General features: G+C 47.2%; 1 protein-coding gene across 1 annotated transcript in view; it reads left to right on the forward strand.

The window, feature by feature from the left end:
- The first annotated feature begins 3,069 nt into the window (after positions 1 to 3,069).
- Positions 3,070 to 16,241, forward strand: part of LOC119397272 (collagen alpha-2(IV) chain-like) — a 98,160-nt gene continuing 84,988 nt past the window's right edge. Inside the window, 1 exon segment of the mRNA XM_037664705.2 lies at positions 3,070 to 3,431. Coding sequence (XP_037520633.1) covers positions 3,315 to 3,431 — 117 coding nt within the window. The 5' untranslated portion in view covers positions 3,070 to 3,314.

The raw sequence follows: 16,241 nt of genomic DNA on the forward strand, positions 1-16,241 counted from the left end.
ACAAGAATTTATCCTCTGTTCGACGGAGAGATGCTTGGACAACTGCTAAATCGAATGAATCATTGTTATGTGAAACTGATCCACAAAGAAATTTCTAAATAGCGGCAGATATACCACGGAGCATAGAGACGTTTATTCAAAGGCTTCGACTGGAACTAGTGTGCACAAATAATTTTCTCCACAAGATACACGAGGGGTCCCAAACACGCGGCCAGCGGACGTTTCGATAGCGGCCCGCGGCTTTCCAAATAATACAGTGTTTGTGACTTTGCTGTAAGGTACTCGCATCATTTATTCACCTATATTGCTATTAATAACACCTTGTTCGGGTAAGCTACAGAGACAGGACTGGTCTCAAGCAGTTATTTCGTGAGGCGCCCCGTGCGGTCACAATTTTTTAAAACATAACCGCAGAACAAAATCTCTATAGTTCGCAACCGGCGTCCAGATTGTCCAGAGTCATTCTGGACAGCAGCAGCGATATGGTTCTCGAATCCGGACGCCAAATCCTCTTCAGAAATGACCCATATATGAGATATGGGAAATGCGTTCTTTCAAATGGCAGCGTTAAATATTTTGTTCAACCCCCCCCCCCCCCCCTTCGCGCTTCAACCTTCTTGACTGTCCCGGCCCGAGCGGGTCGTGACTGCGGCCCGCTAGCGGAGGTCAGCTTGAGACCCCTGGAATACACTGTTCCTAATAATCTGGGCACTGCTGTGGACATGAAATCGAGAACGTTCGTCAGATTCGTCTGCAATGTATGCAAATGAAAGAAGAAAGTTGCACAGAAAACTAAGTTTGTACAAGTGCCCTTTTACATTACAAAAATTACTTGAACCGTGGCCTGCAAAGCATCCGCAGTAAAGGTCAAACATTTTTTTATAGATTTCATAGTAGACACTGAACTCGACAATCATTTTTGATGAGCAGCCATTTGCAGGTATTTAAGAAGTGGCGTGCAATCCCGGGTATTGTGGATACGTCTTAGACGAAAATCTGTGCTTCTGAACGTTCTAACGTAAAGTGGACTTTTGCCAATGATCTGCCCACTTTCATGTTATTAAGGCGAAAGCCTTAGATGCCTCATCAAACGCGAAAATTGGCCGTCGGCGGTGGGTGCGGCAACACGAGTGATGCTGAAAATCATCATCACGGGATGACGTCACAATATTACGTCATCATGACGTCACATGTCGCCAAAATTTATGACGTCATCACATGACATCGTTGCTTGGTCAAAGTTGGGCCGATCACGGAGGCAGGGCAAAACCAGGGCAGGTGCAGGTAGCCTTGCAATGCCTCCGATCCTGGAGGCAGTGCAAAAGCACGTTAGGTGTAGAAAGCTTTCGGAGGGTGGCGAGGCAGGATCAATGCATCGACTGAGACAAAAAAGAAGATGGCTTTCGCCTTCGAGTCGTCTTAGGCGAATGCATAAGGGACCCCGTGAGTTTTGCTGCTACATTTCAATAAAAAGAAAAAAAAAGAAAAGCTACAAATCGGAGTTTTTGTTCCGAGGGCCGAACATTTTATAAGGTTAAAATTTAGCAAGTGGTCCAGGACTGTTACTTTTTTTTTTCATACTGCTATTTGATCTCTTTAGGTGTCTTTTTTTTTGTCTTAGGCTAACCGTTATAGGGTAATGGAGACTTAACGTGGCGAGTTTCGGGAACGTTGATTGAGCCAACGTGCCAAAAATAAATAAAATTATTTCCTTGAGATCCTTGACGTCACGCTGTTAAGGTTTTGGGGCGAATAAAAAAAAATGAGCTTTGACCTTGAATTCGTCTACTAACAATGGGTACGGTACGGTACGGAGACATTTATTTAAAGGATCCTTAGAAGTGCCACCCCTTAGGGCGACACAATGAGTGTGTGATCGCAAAATTAACGACTCTAGAGTTTTGAAAGAATAATCAGTCAGTCTCCACTGATTTTCCCTGTTTGCACGGCGCCTACGGGAAACCAACGAAACGCTTACACATCGCTCGGCGTATCCGAAGATTTGGTTTAGCCGGGTTCGTCTTAGCCGGTATTTGCGGTACTTGAAAATCTACTTTCATAAAATAATATTATTTTCTGTGTTGCTCCTAAACTCTTTCGCGCCGCCCAAGCTGTGGACTCAATTAATAAATATGCGCCCCTAAAATATTCTGGTAGGTGATGAATGAGTTCATTACACGTCAGATTTCTAACGGCGGTGCTTGTTATCGCTTATAGAGGTCAGGAACACCCCGGCCTTCAATGTGTCTACCTTGCCTGTCCTTGAACTCATGTAATCTATTATCTATATCGAGAAACACAAGAACAACGCTTCAAGAGTTGTCTTTCGTAAGCACTTAACGTCTGCAAGCTTACGCACCAAGAACAAATTACTGCTGGGTAACGGTTTTGAAAACTTTTTTTTTTTCAAGGCTGGATCTTAACTAGCCGGATCCGCCGCACCCCGATATCGCGCGACGATTCCTTGTCACAGGACAGCCAGCGCAAAGAAGAAAAAGTGATGACGCGCTTCTTTTATCGGCCCAGAGCCTTGAATGCCGCAACTATACGACGAGGGGCTCCGTTGCTTCCCACACACCGTAATTCAAGGCCAGTCCGGATGCGGATAAGGAACGGTTTCTCAATGAAACTACTCCGGGGCCTGCTAAGGGTTAGCGACACTCCCGGCCGTGGGCTCTCCTCTTTGAAAGTCTACACTGGCCGCCGCCACACAAGACGGCGAGGGCGGCCTGGTGGACTAGCAAAGCGAAGCAAAAGTAGAACAAGTTAAGAAGAAATAAAACGGCCTTGTAAGGGGGGCCCCGGCTGGCGGGGTGTGTGGAGGGGTGTGTGCGGGGGAGGGGGGGTAGAGGGGGTTGCGCAGCATGAGAATGAAGATAGAAGAAAAAGGTCCCGCCGCGAAACCGAACACGCGGACGGACGGACGTTACGCGCATGCAGGCCAGCTGTTGGAGACGCGTCTTTGGGCGCCCGCCTCCGGAAAAGTAGTCCCCGCGGCGGAGTGCCGCTGCTTCTGCGTGGCGTGGTCCGGGTGGAGGGCGGATACCGCGCCTCGCAGCCCACGTGCTCCTTCGAGGAGCGGAAGAGGCACTCTCTCGCCGCCGGCGGAGCATGGTGGCCCGTCGCTGACTGGGCCGACAGCAGCGAGAGGAGCTGTCTCACAGCGGGGCTGCCAGCGCGGCCGCTGCTCGGTAGTGCGCCGCTAAGACACAGACACGCAGCGTTCGCTCAGAGAACACGCGGTCTCTCAGTAAAAAAGCCACAGGGCCTGCGCACGGGGGAGGGAGCGCGACAACCAGCGAGCGCGCGAGACCATGCCGAGCCCCCCCGGCAGGGACAAAGGCGCTCGGCCGCGGCTGACCGCTGCCGCATCTGCACTCGGCCTCATACTCGTCCTCTTACTCCACCTGCCGTCCGGCGCCGACGCTGCGGTGAGTCTTGTCTTTTTCTCTCCGCAAAACGCCACCGGTATTGCCTTCTTTCATTTCTTTTTTTTTTTTTTCGAACGCAAAGAAAAAAGCGGTGCAAGTGCCGCATTTTTCTTTTGGCCCCCACTTTTTTTGACGCTAAGGTGGACCGGTGGCACGGTTGCTCGTTTCACTTGCTTCAGCATTCTCCTACGAGAATAAACTCGCTAGAAGTAAGTACATCAACTTGCACGCGTCGGCACGTCCAAGTCGTGTAAGAATTCCCCGAGCGCTTTTCCCGAGTGTTGTTTTTCCCGCGATGCGCGTCTGAGGCAGCTCTTGCGCGCAGCGCTCTTTTCCAAGCTGAACCGACGCGGCGCGCGCCGTTGGGGGGAGGGGAAAAGGCATCCAGGCGAGCGCGCCCGATCAGCGAGAAAACGCGCCGGGTGCGTCCTAGCGCGACGTCGTCACGAGGCCGCCATATTGGAAGAGGCAGTGGGATCCGGAACTTCCGGCCGGAGGCTTCGGCCCAGAGCGAAGAAAAGTACCAGATAGTTGCGCTGTGGTGGTGCTACACAGCTTCATGGAACTCGCCTTTCTGTTTTTTTTTTTTCTTTTCTTCCCCTTCATTTCGGACGCCGGAGCCACGATATGTAATGCGTTTTAGAAATTGATGTTCAGAAGCATCTTCGTAGCGCCGTTTCATTCTGAAAATAGCATGCTTCAGAGGCATAATTTTTATCAATACTGATACTATTTTTTTACTTCATTTAATGAAAACTGTATATTGTTCTGAGTTGGGTGATCTTTGTAACGTATAATCTCATTAGGTATCGCAGAACTGTGCTTTTTTTTTTTGCGTGGTGCCGTTGAGTTCTTCTTTCTTTCGAGTTTCAGTTGTCGTTTAACATATACAGTTGTGTAAATTGTATTTACAGATGTTCACATTTGTGAGGAATCAACTGCAACGATTCCACTGTCTGTGCGTTTGTCTTGCGAGATATTAAGCTCAGAATGATAACCAGTCTGTCATGTATGTGCTTGCATTCGAGTGTACCGTTAAATGTGTGCTATCGGAGCCAAAAGAGGCCGCGCTTACTTACGCCGCAAACAAAGACGAAAGCTTTCGTCGCCCAAATTCGAGTTATAAGCTCAACAAACAGCATGTTGGATTTCTCAGGCGTCCGAAAAAAAAAAAGGGACGTCAGGCTCTGCACGCCATAAGAAATGCGCAAGACGTAACGAAGCATACTATGCTATGCTATTTATCGAATCATGTTGCTAACACTGAAAATGAATCGCATATAAGTTGTCGCATTTTATTAATTTGTGGGCTGTTACGATAACTATAACTAACCGAGAGTGAAGGTATCCGTTGTTCTGTCTAACCGCTGTTTAGTTTTAAAGCGTAATGTACGACTAATACGCGTAGGAAGTGTCTCGGTAGACTACATCAGACGAGGCGTCCAGCCCGGACTATAGAAGCGCGCTGTTTCGAATCCCACATAAGACCTTGAGGAGCGTGTAAGACGAACTCTCGCTATAACGAGATGAAAGAAAAAATAAAAGAGAAACAAAGCGATTCAATGGTGCCCACTACTGTTCCGAAGACACATTGCGTTACGACTCGTCGTCAACCAACCCGGAAAAAGCGAATATATATGGTTGGTACACGCCTAGCTTTCCTTGGGAACAAACCTACGCAATCCGCTCTCCTACTCTCACTTTATATTGCGAATGCGCCAGGGGTACTCAGTCTTTATTTTCTTTTCCGTTGAGGCAGTCATTTATCAGCTGTTTACGGCCGTCGGCGTTTCTGTTCCGGCATACGGCACCGAAAGTCGCTTCGTTTCCAAACTATACTAGAAAAAAAGGCTATGAGATACGCGTACGTGAAGGCCTGACCGACCACGCCCTCTGTGAGTAGCTAAGAATGTTTCGTGGAACGCGTCGCTGTGATCTGCGCATTGCAAATTTAAATTGTGTGTCGCAATAGTTGAGGATTTTGTGCTATAGCGTATATATATGTCATGGAAAATCAAAGAGAGAGAGAGAGAGGGAGAATAAAGAAGAGCTTACGATCCATATATCATTGTCACCACAAATTGACGAGTTGACAACATTCAACGAATAGTTCTATACATTTTTATTAGTTATCCAAAATAAACATTGTCGGACGGAATGTATATGCTGGGTAGTGTTCTTGATTATTGAACCCTCCCCCCCCCCCTCCCCGAGGGAAAAAAAAAAAACAGATATCTTGCAACTACAGAATTTATCCGTGCTGATGCCAGCTTGCCCACTGTATTTCATATTGTGTCTGCAGTGTTTCGAGCCAGGAGCTAAAAAACCGAAAACTGAAATTAATGTTCGGAATGCAATGAACCCAAAGACAGAAAACATGGCTGCAACATCTTATTACATTATTTAGACAGTGTTTTCTTTTTTTCTTTTTTTGCTGACATGTTGTTACGGACACGGTGCAAATATGTCATCAGTTTTCCCTCAACCTCCATTCCGAATTTAATGTATTCTTGTGGTAACTGCGCGTGCACGCCGTGTGCAGTGTTATAGCAGGAGTGAGCATGCATTTTAGCTCATATGGTTTGTCGGCCCTAACGAGCAGTTACGATGTCTCCACTTGGCTAATAAGCACCCAGTTCTCGTACGCAACTTGAGTGTCTGTGACAAATGATATCCACAACGCCTGGCAGCAGCAAACGCAGAATGGTGGTTGCGAAAGAGTGCGAATGAGGGAATGTCTTATATAGGTGCCAGCAGCATTGCTCAACACGGACCTCTGAGCTTTTCACCCGCGCTTTGTACGCATCAAATGAGGAGAGGACCCAATTGTGCGCAGCAGTTGACGCCTGGTTGGCCAAGAGTTACGAAGCTAAGCGCAATTATCGCATAATTTTAAGCAGTTTATCTGTTCCGCAACTGACAGTTACATTCCATAAAATAGTTCGTAATCAGAAAAAAGACCAAGTGCTTTAATGCAACCTGACGCACTGTTATTTATAGTATTCCCCTCTTTTACGGGACGTAACCATGCTTACGGTCCCACAAGTGCTCCATATGAAGTCGTCTTTATGGTAGTTGTTAAACCAATATAGTCGCCTAAGTTTTTTTCGTGCGCGCGCGCGCGCGTGTGTGTGCGTGTGTGTGTGTGTGTGTGTGTGTGTGTGTGTGTGTGTGTGTGTGTGTGTGTGTGTGTGTGTGTGTGTGTGTGTGTGTGTGTGTGTGTGTGTGTGTGTGTGTGTGTGTGTGTGTGTGTGTGTGTGTGTGTGTGTGTGTGTGTGTGTGTGTGTGTGTGTGTGTGTGTGTGTGTGTGTGTGTGTGTGTGTGTGTGTGTGTGTGTGTGTGTGTGTGTGTGTGTGTGTGTGTGTGTGTGTGTGTGTGTGTTTTGTGAACCCCCTAAGCACACCTGTCTGGGTGTACTGGGCTACAGTCTACGCATAATTTGAAAGCAGCCCTATAATTCCGAAATGTTGTGGATACTTCCAGAACTCAAAGCCGTTAGGCGACAGTGCTGATAAGCACGACTAAAAGCGACTTCTCCTATAGTTGCCAATACCAGCAAACTCGCCCTTGAAGTGACATTGACTGTCGACAGGGATATCTCTAAAGTACAGGAAAACGCGCTCCGTAAAATACATACCGACGGCTTTCTCATCCGAGTCCTTTCACCGAAATTTGCAGTTAGGAATTATTAGCTGCTGATCACGTCGGTTGAAATTTGACCTTGTTGGTACATTATCGTCGAAGAAAATAGCGCTGGTTGAACAAGTACGCAAGAAGAAGACACAAAGCACAGGCACTAACAGCGCCTGTGTCATGTTTCTTCTTCTTGTGCCCTTGTTCAAGCAGCGATAGCTTTAGAAAAGAGGACACTGCGAAGCGTTGATAAAAAAAAATTGTGCGCGTAAAACGAGGCATTGAGTAAAGTATACACGCAAGAGACGTACTGCATATTTTCTTCAGTGATCACCAATTTAAGCTGGAAGGAATACCTCTGCTACCACTGCACCTCTCTTTCCTATTTTCTAAACAAGAATAGCAGCCGTAAATGTATTTATTAACAAGAAAAATCAAGAACAAAAGAACAGTACTCTTCGCGAAGCTCTACTTTTCCTGCGGCACATGTGCATTGCAGGTAAAGCAGATTTGCAGGGCGAAATGACGCTACGCGGAGGGGGCGACGAGAGAAAGCCAGAGATACAACACAGAATAGGGATGAGAGCGCTATACGCCCGTAATCTTGATTAAGACATACTGGAGGGCACGCCCACTGAGAACAAAAGAGACACGTGCAGATAAAGGAAACACAATTTCTCCGTGTAGCTTTTCTTTTTAAAGCAAAACACTACAATCATGTTATCACAGCTAAACCAGGCCACACGCCATAGTGTCGCAAAGTGCGACACCGCGCATGTAATTGAAACCGCGCGAAGGGCGCGAACGCCTCGCTTTGCTGAAAGACTGATGACGGGGCAGTAAGGGATGCTTTCTTTTTTTTTCTTCCTCACTAACCGGGCCCTCGTGTATGACGGGAAAGCTAGGCAAGCGAAAGAGTGGAAAGAAAAGAAAAATGAACGCTTATCGTTGTCTTGTCGCCAGAACTCGTTGCATCATGTCGCACCAGTGGAAGGAGGATTGGGTACAAGAAAGAAAAAGCAAGTTGACGACGACGGCGCCTTGAGAAAGTCAAAGGCTACGTAGTGGCGAGAAGATATGGTCAAACGATGAGGCCAAAAAAGCGGGCAGATAGGCGGGGCAACTGCGTGCGAGTGACGACGTGAGGAATTGGCGCCGCTCGCGGGCGTCTCCGCACCCGAAAGGTCACACTCACCGCACGGATGCGAGCCGCGGGCTTGGTCTGGAACTCGTTGCAGATAACGACAGCGCTGATGCTAGGGAAAAAAAAAGAAGCTTGTGCAACGAGGACGCAGATTGTGCGAGCGTAGGCTAAGACGATACGTCCAAGTTGGTTGCTCATTCACGCAATTCGAGCCTCGCCAGACAAGCGGCGCCGCGCTGGGGTCGTCTGGACCACACCGCTTAAACCTGTGACTGACCAGCGGGAGCGACCGCTGGTCGCGGTGAAGCGCGGTGGTCGCGAGCACGGGTCACGCAAGCTTTGCGTTCCTCGTGTGCATTATTCAACCAGAACTCGTTCATAAGTCGCATACGCGCTGAGAAGACGAGGTCAGGCGTTGTTTTCGAGCAACCAAACGATGAAGCGCCATCTGCGGTCTTATAGCCTCCGTGGCCAAAGGCGTCATTCTCGAGAGATCAGGGAGCCGCAGCAGAGTTTCTTGCCATGCTAGCATCCGAGTTTTGAATCCCTGCGTGCCCGCAATTGCTCACTTGAATGTCTTCAATCCGCAAAACAGTGTTCAGAGCAACAAAAATAATGCAACAAAAGGTGCTTCGTAATATCGGACATTATGTGTATTTCTGTTTGTGTCTCGCTCCTGCTGCATTTCTAGGGGCGAAGCTCCTTATAGCATCACCTGGTCGGTCGTCGCTCCATCCGGCGTGCCCCCGCCGTCGCGTCTCCCGTATCATTCAATAGATGGCGCTGTCCCATAGAGATGTGTGCAATATGTGTGCAAAAAAAGAAAAAAAAAGAAGAAAAAGAAAGAAAAAGAAAAAAAAAAGCAGCGGCACCCTGCACGCTAGATGGCGTGCAGTAATCAAAGCGGCGTATCGCTTTGATTACTGCTGGGCGAAACCACTGAACATTTCACGGTGTAACCATGATTGCTTCTGGAGCTTCGCCCAAGCTCTGCATCATTCACCCGTGGATATGCTGTAATTTTTATGTAGTCCCAGCAAATATTTTAGAAAAATAAGTAAGGCTGTCTCTCTTTGATCGGACCTAGGACATGCCAATACTTCAGCTCTGACAATGCTCAGTAGCCCTTCCCCCTCCTCTCCTCCTTTCGGCTACTCTAGATCTCAGGCGACCACCCCATCCCCCTGGCTATATGCTTTTCTTCTTTATTGCCTATGCTGTTGAACAATCTGAGGCGAACGCGCTGTTTAGTCGCGCGCAATGTATACAATGAAAGTGCGGATTGACATGGAAAGAGGCGGTGTTGTGGATGCAGAGTTACTTCAAAGGACGCGCGTACACACACTTGCGTAGCAGAACAAGGAACATAACTGTTCTCAATATAAAAAAGACGGTTACGTAATTATGTGACATGAGGCGGTATGCTACGCAAGAGAAGCTGGAACATAAAATGGAACGGTTCATCTCACGTGGATGAACATGACTTGTTAAGCCCAAATGGCCACACAACTGTACGTATTACGAGTCACTCAGTCATCATTTTTTGCGAATTACGGTATTTTACCGCACCTTCTCCCCTCTGTAATGCTGAAATGTCCCGGATGGATGGATGGATGGATGGAACTTTATTCAAGTCCTGCAGACTACAGCTGGCCGAGAGGCTAAAAATAATTGAAATTAAATAATTAGCTTTTCGATAGTTGTTCGCAGGGGAAGTTTTTCAAATCGATACGTTGGGAGGACGGAAAACTCAATCCGTAATTGTTGAACGTAATCTTTTCATCGGGAAGTATTTCTTTTCATTTTTTTAAGTTGAAATGGGGTCAAAGTACCACGCCTTGCATAGTGTTTTGACGCCATTGAATTCGCCGCATGTCTTGCGCATTTCATAGAGGTCATTGCTGAAACCAGCGACAGAGTGCGCCACCGCTGTCAACGACAGCGAGATGTTCCAGGCCCGAGGTTGTTTTCCGCCATACAAACCACGCCATTCAGCCACATTTTATTTCTCTCCACGCTATGAAATAGCTCAGCAGTGCCAAGATTGTCATTTACAGAAACCATTGCCACTCAGTTCGGCCAGAAAAATAAAGCCGTCCTCGTGTCAGTAAAAAGCGAGACGCTATAAATGCGTCTATCATGGCTTAAGTAAGAAAGAGTGAAAGAGAGGCTCACACGCGCTTCCCTTTCTGTCCAGGGATGTGAACGTTCGTGTCAACACACGTGTCTTAAAAACTCCGTACGTAGATTCAGTTATATTTTTTTGTTGTTTCAATGGCGATTCGCGCAAAGCTGTTCGCGTGCCTAGCTATCAACGCGCCTTCATTTTGGCTCACAACGTGATCGCAATATGCGAAGGAAGAAACAGGATATTAGCGAATGAGGCCCTGGACGAGAGACTCGTTGATAGCGATGGCCTTGTTGGCAGCCTCGTTTCACCCTGAGCGTGGTCCTCTTTCAAAGATGGACTAGAATTTCTCGCCTTGTGGACGAGGAGATGAAAAGCGAAGCAGGAGGAATGCTTTCCTCCGCACTTTTTTTTCTCGAAGGCGGAGCGGCGACGCTTTGCCAGCCCACCTCGAAAGATATGTGAGCCCAGAAGATATACATACAGGCTTTTTCCGCCTCGGAAAGAGCGCTTACTGAGGCTGGAATCTGGGTCAGGGAGCTAAAGCATAGGATCTGACTTAAAAAGCACGTTCTCCTATATATTTGCCGCGGTATAGCTGAGTGGCTATCGCGTTTGGCATGAGGTCGCGGGTTCGATCTAGGCAGCGGCGACCGCATTTCGATGGGGGTTCAATGTAAAAACTAAAATATGGTTGATCCCTCCGTCGCAGGAATCGGTATAACATGAAAGTGAGCTGTGTCTTGACAGGAATAGTGGACTGTTTATTGTACATTGATGTATCAGAGCTTACACATTGTCTATTGGTGTTTGACAGCTATAGCACCGTTGGACGAGGATGCATCCACGTTGGCGCGTAGTGGCACATCTCCATCCTGACGACTAACGTCCATGATCTTGACTTAACCGTTGTGGCAGCTGAAGTAGTTAACATACACCCGGACCCAGCATAGGGTGAATCCCGCGCAAAGATGGCATCAACAACCATGTAAAGAACACTGATGCTCGATGTGCACGCATTCAAAGCGTCGTCATCTGATGAGACAAACGCCAAGGCGTGCACTCCCCATTAATAGGGCAACCTACGCCTGTGCTCATGCATATACCACACAGCAAATCAGGAACGCGAAAGACAGAGCTCGTAGCTTGAGCCGGGAACGCGGGAATGCGTTCCACTAGCCGCTAGCGTCTCTCTCGCTGCACCAAATCACTCACTGCGGAGACATTCGCCCGTCGACGTCATTGCCTTTCCGTGCCACTTATTGCACCAGTTTTATTAGCCTGTGCTATTGCACTCGAAGCAGTAGCGGCGAATAAATGCTGTTGGTGCATGTGGAAACTGCACTACTCTGTCGACGAGTCGTCACGCTAATACGACGCGAAAGGCAAAGCACGCACTGCATCGTCACCACATCGAATCATCGTGTACGGCGTATTGCACCGACCGTAGAGTTTCCTACAATAATGCATCGAAAGCCTCCGTTGCGCTGAAACTGCCGAAGCGTTCCCTGTCGGCACTCGTTAGTGTCATGATGCAGTAATTCACTTCACCGCTTCTAGGCGGCGACACCGCCCCGCCAACGAAGATCACTGAGAGGGAGGTGTGAGAGGTATAAGGCGCGCTTGTAAAGCCTCGTGCATGTGCGTCGGTGCCGCAGAGGGTAGAGCGCCGGGCACCTGTCGTCGCGGACCGCGAGGTCGTGGGTTCGTTTCCCAGGTCATCGAAATCAACGGAACTTTTGCTTTATCATCTGTTACTGTACTTTATACTGACGTCACTTCCGTGGCGGAAATGATGTCAGTGAAGTCTTTTTGTACCCCGACATAAAACCCTTTCGTGTTAAAAAGAAAAGCAAAAAAAGAAATTACTCGCGCACCGCTACGCCAAAGATTCGCAGTTGGCCTTGACTAATGCGGTGTTCTCCCCTACTACGAGGTGCCTCATGATCGCGTGGTAGTGCTGGCACGTAAAACATAGAATTTAACTTCTGCCCCCTCGCGGAGATCTCCGAAACTTGAGACGTGCTATACCTACAAGTATATTGAGTTTTGACGCTGAAACTCGCTTATCATGTAGCGCCCTCTTACTCCGGTGCTCTTGTGGTGAAGCGGTCGCCTTTCTGCCAAGGAAAATCACTCTAGAAGGATGTCCCTACAAACTATAATTTTAGCGATTTCCTTCCTAAGTAATCATTATTAATAGATGAAAGAAGAATCCATTTAACAACAAGGCAAGTAATGAAACGTGGGATACAAGATGTGCAGAAAAGGAAGGCGAGTAAAGCAAACTTCTTTGTTTTTTTTTGTTCTAATTTTCACACAATTGACGCCGTCATCCCAGTGGTCACCCCAGTAGAAGGTAATACATATGAAGCCGCTCTAAAGATTAACCTATACACACAGCGGGAACAATAATAATTGACGTTTAACGTCCCAAATTCATGGTATGATTACGAGGGACGCCGTAGTGGAGGGCTCCGGAAAATATTGACCATCTGGTCTTCTTTAATGTGCACCTAAACCTAAGTACACTGGTCTCTAGCATTTAGCCTCTATCAAAAAAAGGCCGCCGCGGCCGGGAATCGATCCCGCGACCTCCGTGACAGCAGTGGAGCACCATAACCACTAGACCACAGCGCGAAACGGTTGATACCATGCTGAAAATTATACATTTGAATTGTTAAAAAACTGATGAAAGGAAAATTCAAGGCGATGACGCAATGACTCAGTCTTGTGCCTTGCGGCACAAAACTAAATCATTTGGCACGCTTTTTTCTTTAAGAAAAAAAATTAAAGCGCCACCATTATCCAGTAGGACGGACGTGCGTCCTATATGGGTTTGATATGTCCACAATCTGGGCTCTTTTTATCACCAATCTCACTTCAGCCTCGACTATGGTTTTTTTCCGCTACGATGGCCTCGCCTCGCTATCGGGTGACATTAATAACAACGCGTCTCAATATCACTTCGCAAGTTTGAGGTTACAATGTCGACCTCGCCTTAGAGGACACATCACTGATTACGGACGGCCATGCGCTGCTGGTTGTATACTTTTAACGCTACTAAATCGCTTTTCCTCTTTTTCAGCTTTTTAACAGTGTGAATGAAACAAAAATGCCTAGACGTCCCCGAGTCATGTTTAGTCGGGTGCGTAAAGAGTTCCTTCCTTTGGACAGAGCTGTACATAATCATTCGTTGATTCGGTAACTCTTCATAAAGAGTAACCTTCAAACCATGAAAAGCACATCAAAAGCCAAATAGCGACTTGAGTCGCAGTGATAGATTAATGCTGGAAAATTTACAAAGCGTCAATACTATCGACAAGAGCGCTTTAGTGACTGAGAAAATAAGGGGAACGTGGGAGCCGACTTGCGACTCCAATGAGACATTCTAGTTTTAGCTTGTTGACGCTCGAGGCCCGTGTACTTAGATTTAGGTGCACGTTAAAGAACCCCAGGTGGTCGAAATTTCCGGAGTCCTCCACTAGGGCGTCTCTCATAATCTTATGGTGGTTTTGGGGCGTTAAACCGTGACAATTATTATTATTATCATATTATTAGCTTGTTGACGTAGAAACTCCTCACTATAATTATGTCACTATAGTACGCAACCACTCATAATAATAATTAAAAAAAAATCGTCGCAGTGAATTCTAAGACGGAACAAAATACTACACGTGCATTTATATTTGATTCCTGACAAAAAAAAAAAAAAAAAAGTCTAACGTTTTGACGCTACCCTTCCAAGTGTGGAAGGTGGCCAGAAATGTTCGTTTCGCTCAGCCTTTTGCTGCCAGCGCACTTGTGTTTCAGTAGTTTCGTTATTGCGAAGGCTTTGCTCGCTAGCGAAACTCACCACGCTCTCGCATCTCACGGAAGACACCGTAGGGCTGACTGTTGGGTAGTTACAACATGGTTACAATAGGCGGTGATAGCGTATGCAATATCACAACTTCTCGCTCAGGAGAGGGCCATTCTGATGGCGCTAGGAGTATCCAGACCCTTGAAACACGATTTTCTCTTGAACTAAGCTATCTTTTACAGCGGAACTGTATATGACACACGTCCTTGATTTCTTCGTATCGCTGTCCGTATGCGAAAACCCCAAGTACCCTCTAGGGAGTAGCGGAAGAACTATATTTAATGCATTAGTTCTTCCACCGCTCCCTAGAAGGCACCGGAATTTTATCACTTTAATGCTTCAAATGTGTGTTCGAAGCATTAAACTGATAAAACCTCTGGTGCCCTCTAGGGAGCGGTGGAAGAACTAATGCATTAAAGTGATAAAACCAGTCAGTACGTGTTTCGAGTCGAGGCGCGGCGTTTATACAGTCGTCCGTAGCAGGTATATGGTGTAACCGCGCTTTGTGAGAACGCCCGAGGAGCAGCGCGCTTAAGAACGGCGACGAGAGCAGAGGCGGGAGTGCGCCCGTCAGCTCCGTTAGTCACCCAGCTTTAAAGAAAAAAAATGGTGTCGAGCTTTTTTTTTTTTTTCGGCACTGCAAGGTTTCTGGAACGGTGTTTTAAGCCAATTTCTATTTAATATTTCAATTTTGTGTTCCTTGAAGGTAAACATTCAATGTTTTGCCTTTCCGTAAGATCGAAAAAAATATGGTCCTGATTCGAGGGAATTACCGTGATGCGAAGAACTGCGGTGCCCTAGTGCTGACCACCAGCCTGACCACCGGTGCTGCCCGCCGGTGCTGCTCACCTGCCACCAGCCGTAGTGGTGGTTGCACCTAACATTGTACTGAGTTATTGAGACAGTCTGGCATTTGCTGAGTTTGAAACGTGTGCCAAAGAGGCGTAGGTTTCCATTTTTCGGGAGAAATGGGGGTGGAGCTGTGGCTACCTAGACGACGTTGTCGGGGCAGTGGAGTTGAAAGCAGAACTTTTTGCGCACTGAGGGAGAAACACAAAATAAATCAGTCATCTTTGCGATAAAAAAATTGGAAGTTTATTTACGCAAGAGAGAGAGAGAGAATTTATTTGAAGGCAGAGAGGTCACCAGCCGTAGTGGTGGAAGGTTCATTCCAGTGGTATACTACATGTCTAGAACAAAACGCAGCCGGTAATTAGGGCTGCCAAGGGACTACCCGGGGGGGGGGGGGGGGGTGGTAGACGCATTTACGGTCTACCTTGCAGTCCCTAGTCACAAGCAGGAGTAAGGGCAGGAACAGCCATGGAGAGCGGGCGAGTAGATATATTCCGCCGCTTCGCTCATATTGGCCAAACGGCTGCACCAATGAGTGCGCGCCAGCTGCGCCGCTCACACCGGAAGGGGGCGGAGCTTTGGACTTAAGTGTAGATGATGTGAGCTTGTCTCAGGAAACACATATTGTACGATCATCTGATTTGAATTAAATGAATCATTGGGTCACACGTAATTCAGTTTAACATCTACGTTAATTCAATTGACATTTGTAGCAAAACGGAGAATAAGGCTGTATTTTACTTTTATCGCGTTATCATTAATTACCGTATTTACACATCTCTAGGTCGACCCATCCCATTTTATCTAAGTTTGAAATCCGAAGTTGGAAGGTCAACTTACAATCGAAACAGAACCTAGCAGCGCCAGTTACGGCGGGACAAACGAAAAATCAGGGACACTGTGGCATGGTTACAACATTACGTTTACGTTCTGGCTCTGCTTGTAACATTATACCGTATTTTCTTCTGTATAACCCACACTCTCAGCAACGATTCACAGACATTTTTTTTTTTTAGTGATCCCCGCGTATTACCGCGAAGCTAGCTTCGCTGCAGAGCTGTGAAACGCTGCCGTGAAGTGACTTTTGCACCACGGAATTCGCATTTTTTGTTTTGACCTCACAAAATACGTTGCGGGGCTAGTTGGTGATACATTCCTACTAAAAGTATTCCAGCGCTACTTTTAACGAGT

The sequence above is a fragment of the Rhipicephalus sanguineus genome, chromosome 1, assembly GCF_013339695.2.
Source record: "Rhipicephalus sanguineus isolate Rsan-2018 chromosome 1, BIME_Rsan_1.4, whole genome shotgun sequence".
NCBI classification, from domain to species: Eukaryota; Metazoa; Arthropoda; class Arachnida; order Ixodida; family Ixodidae; genus Rhipicephalus; species Rhipicephalus sanguineus.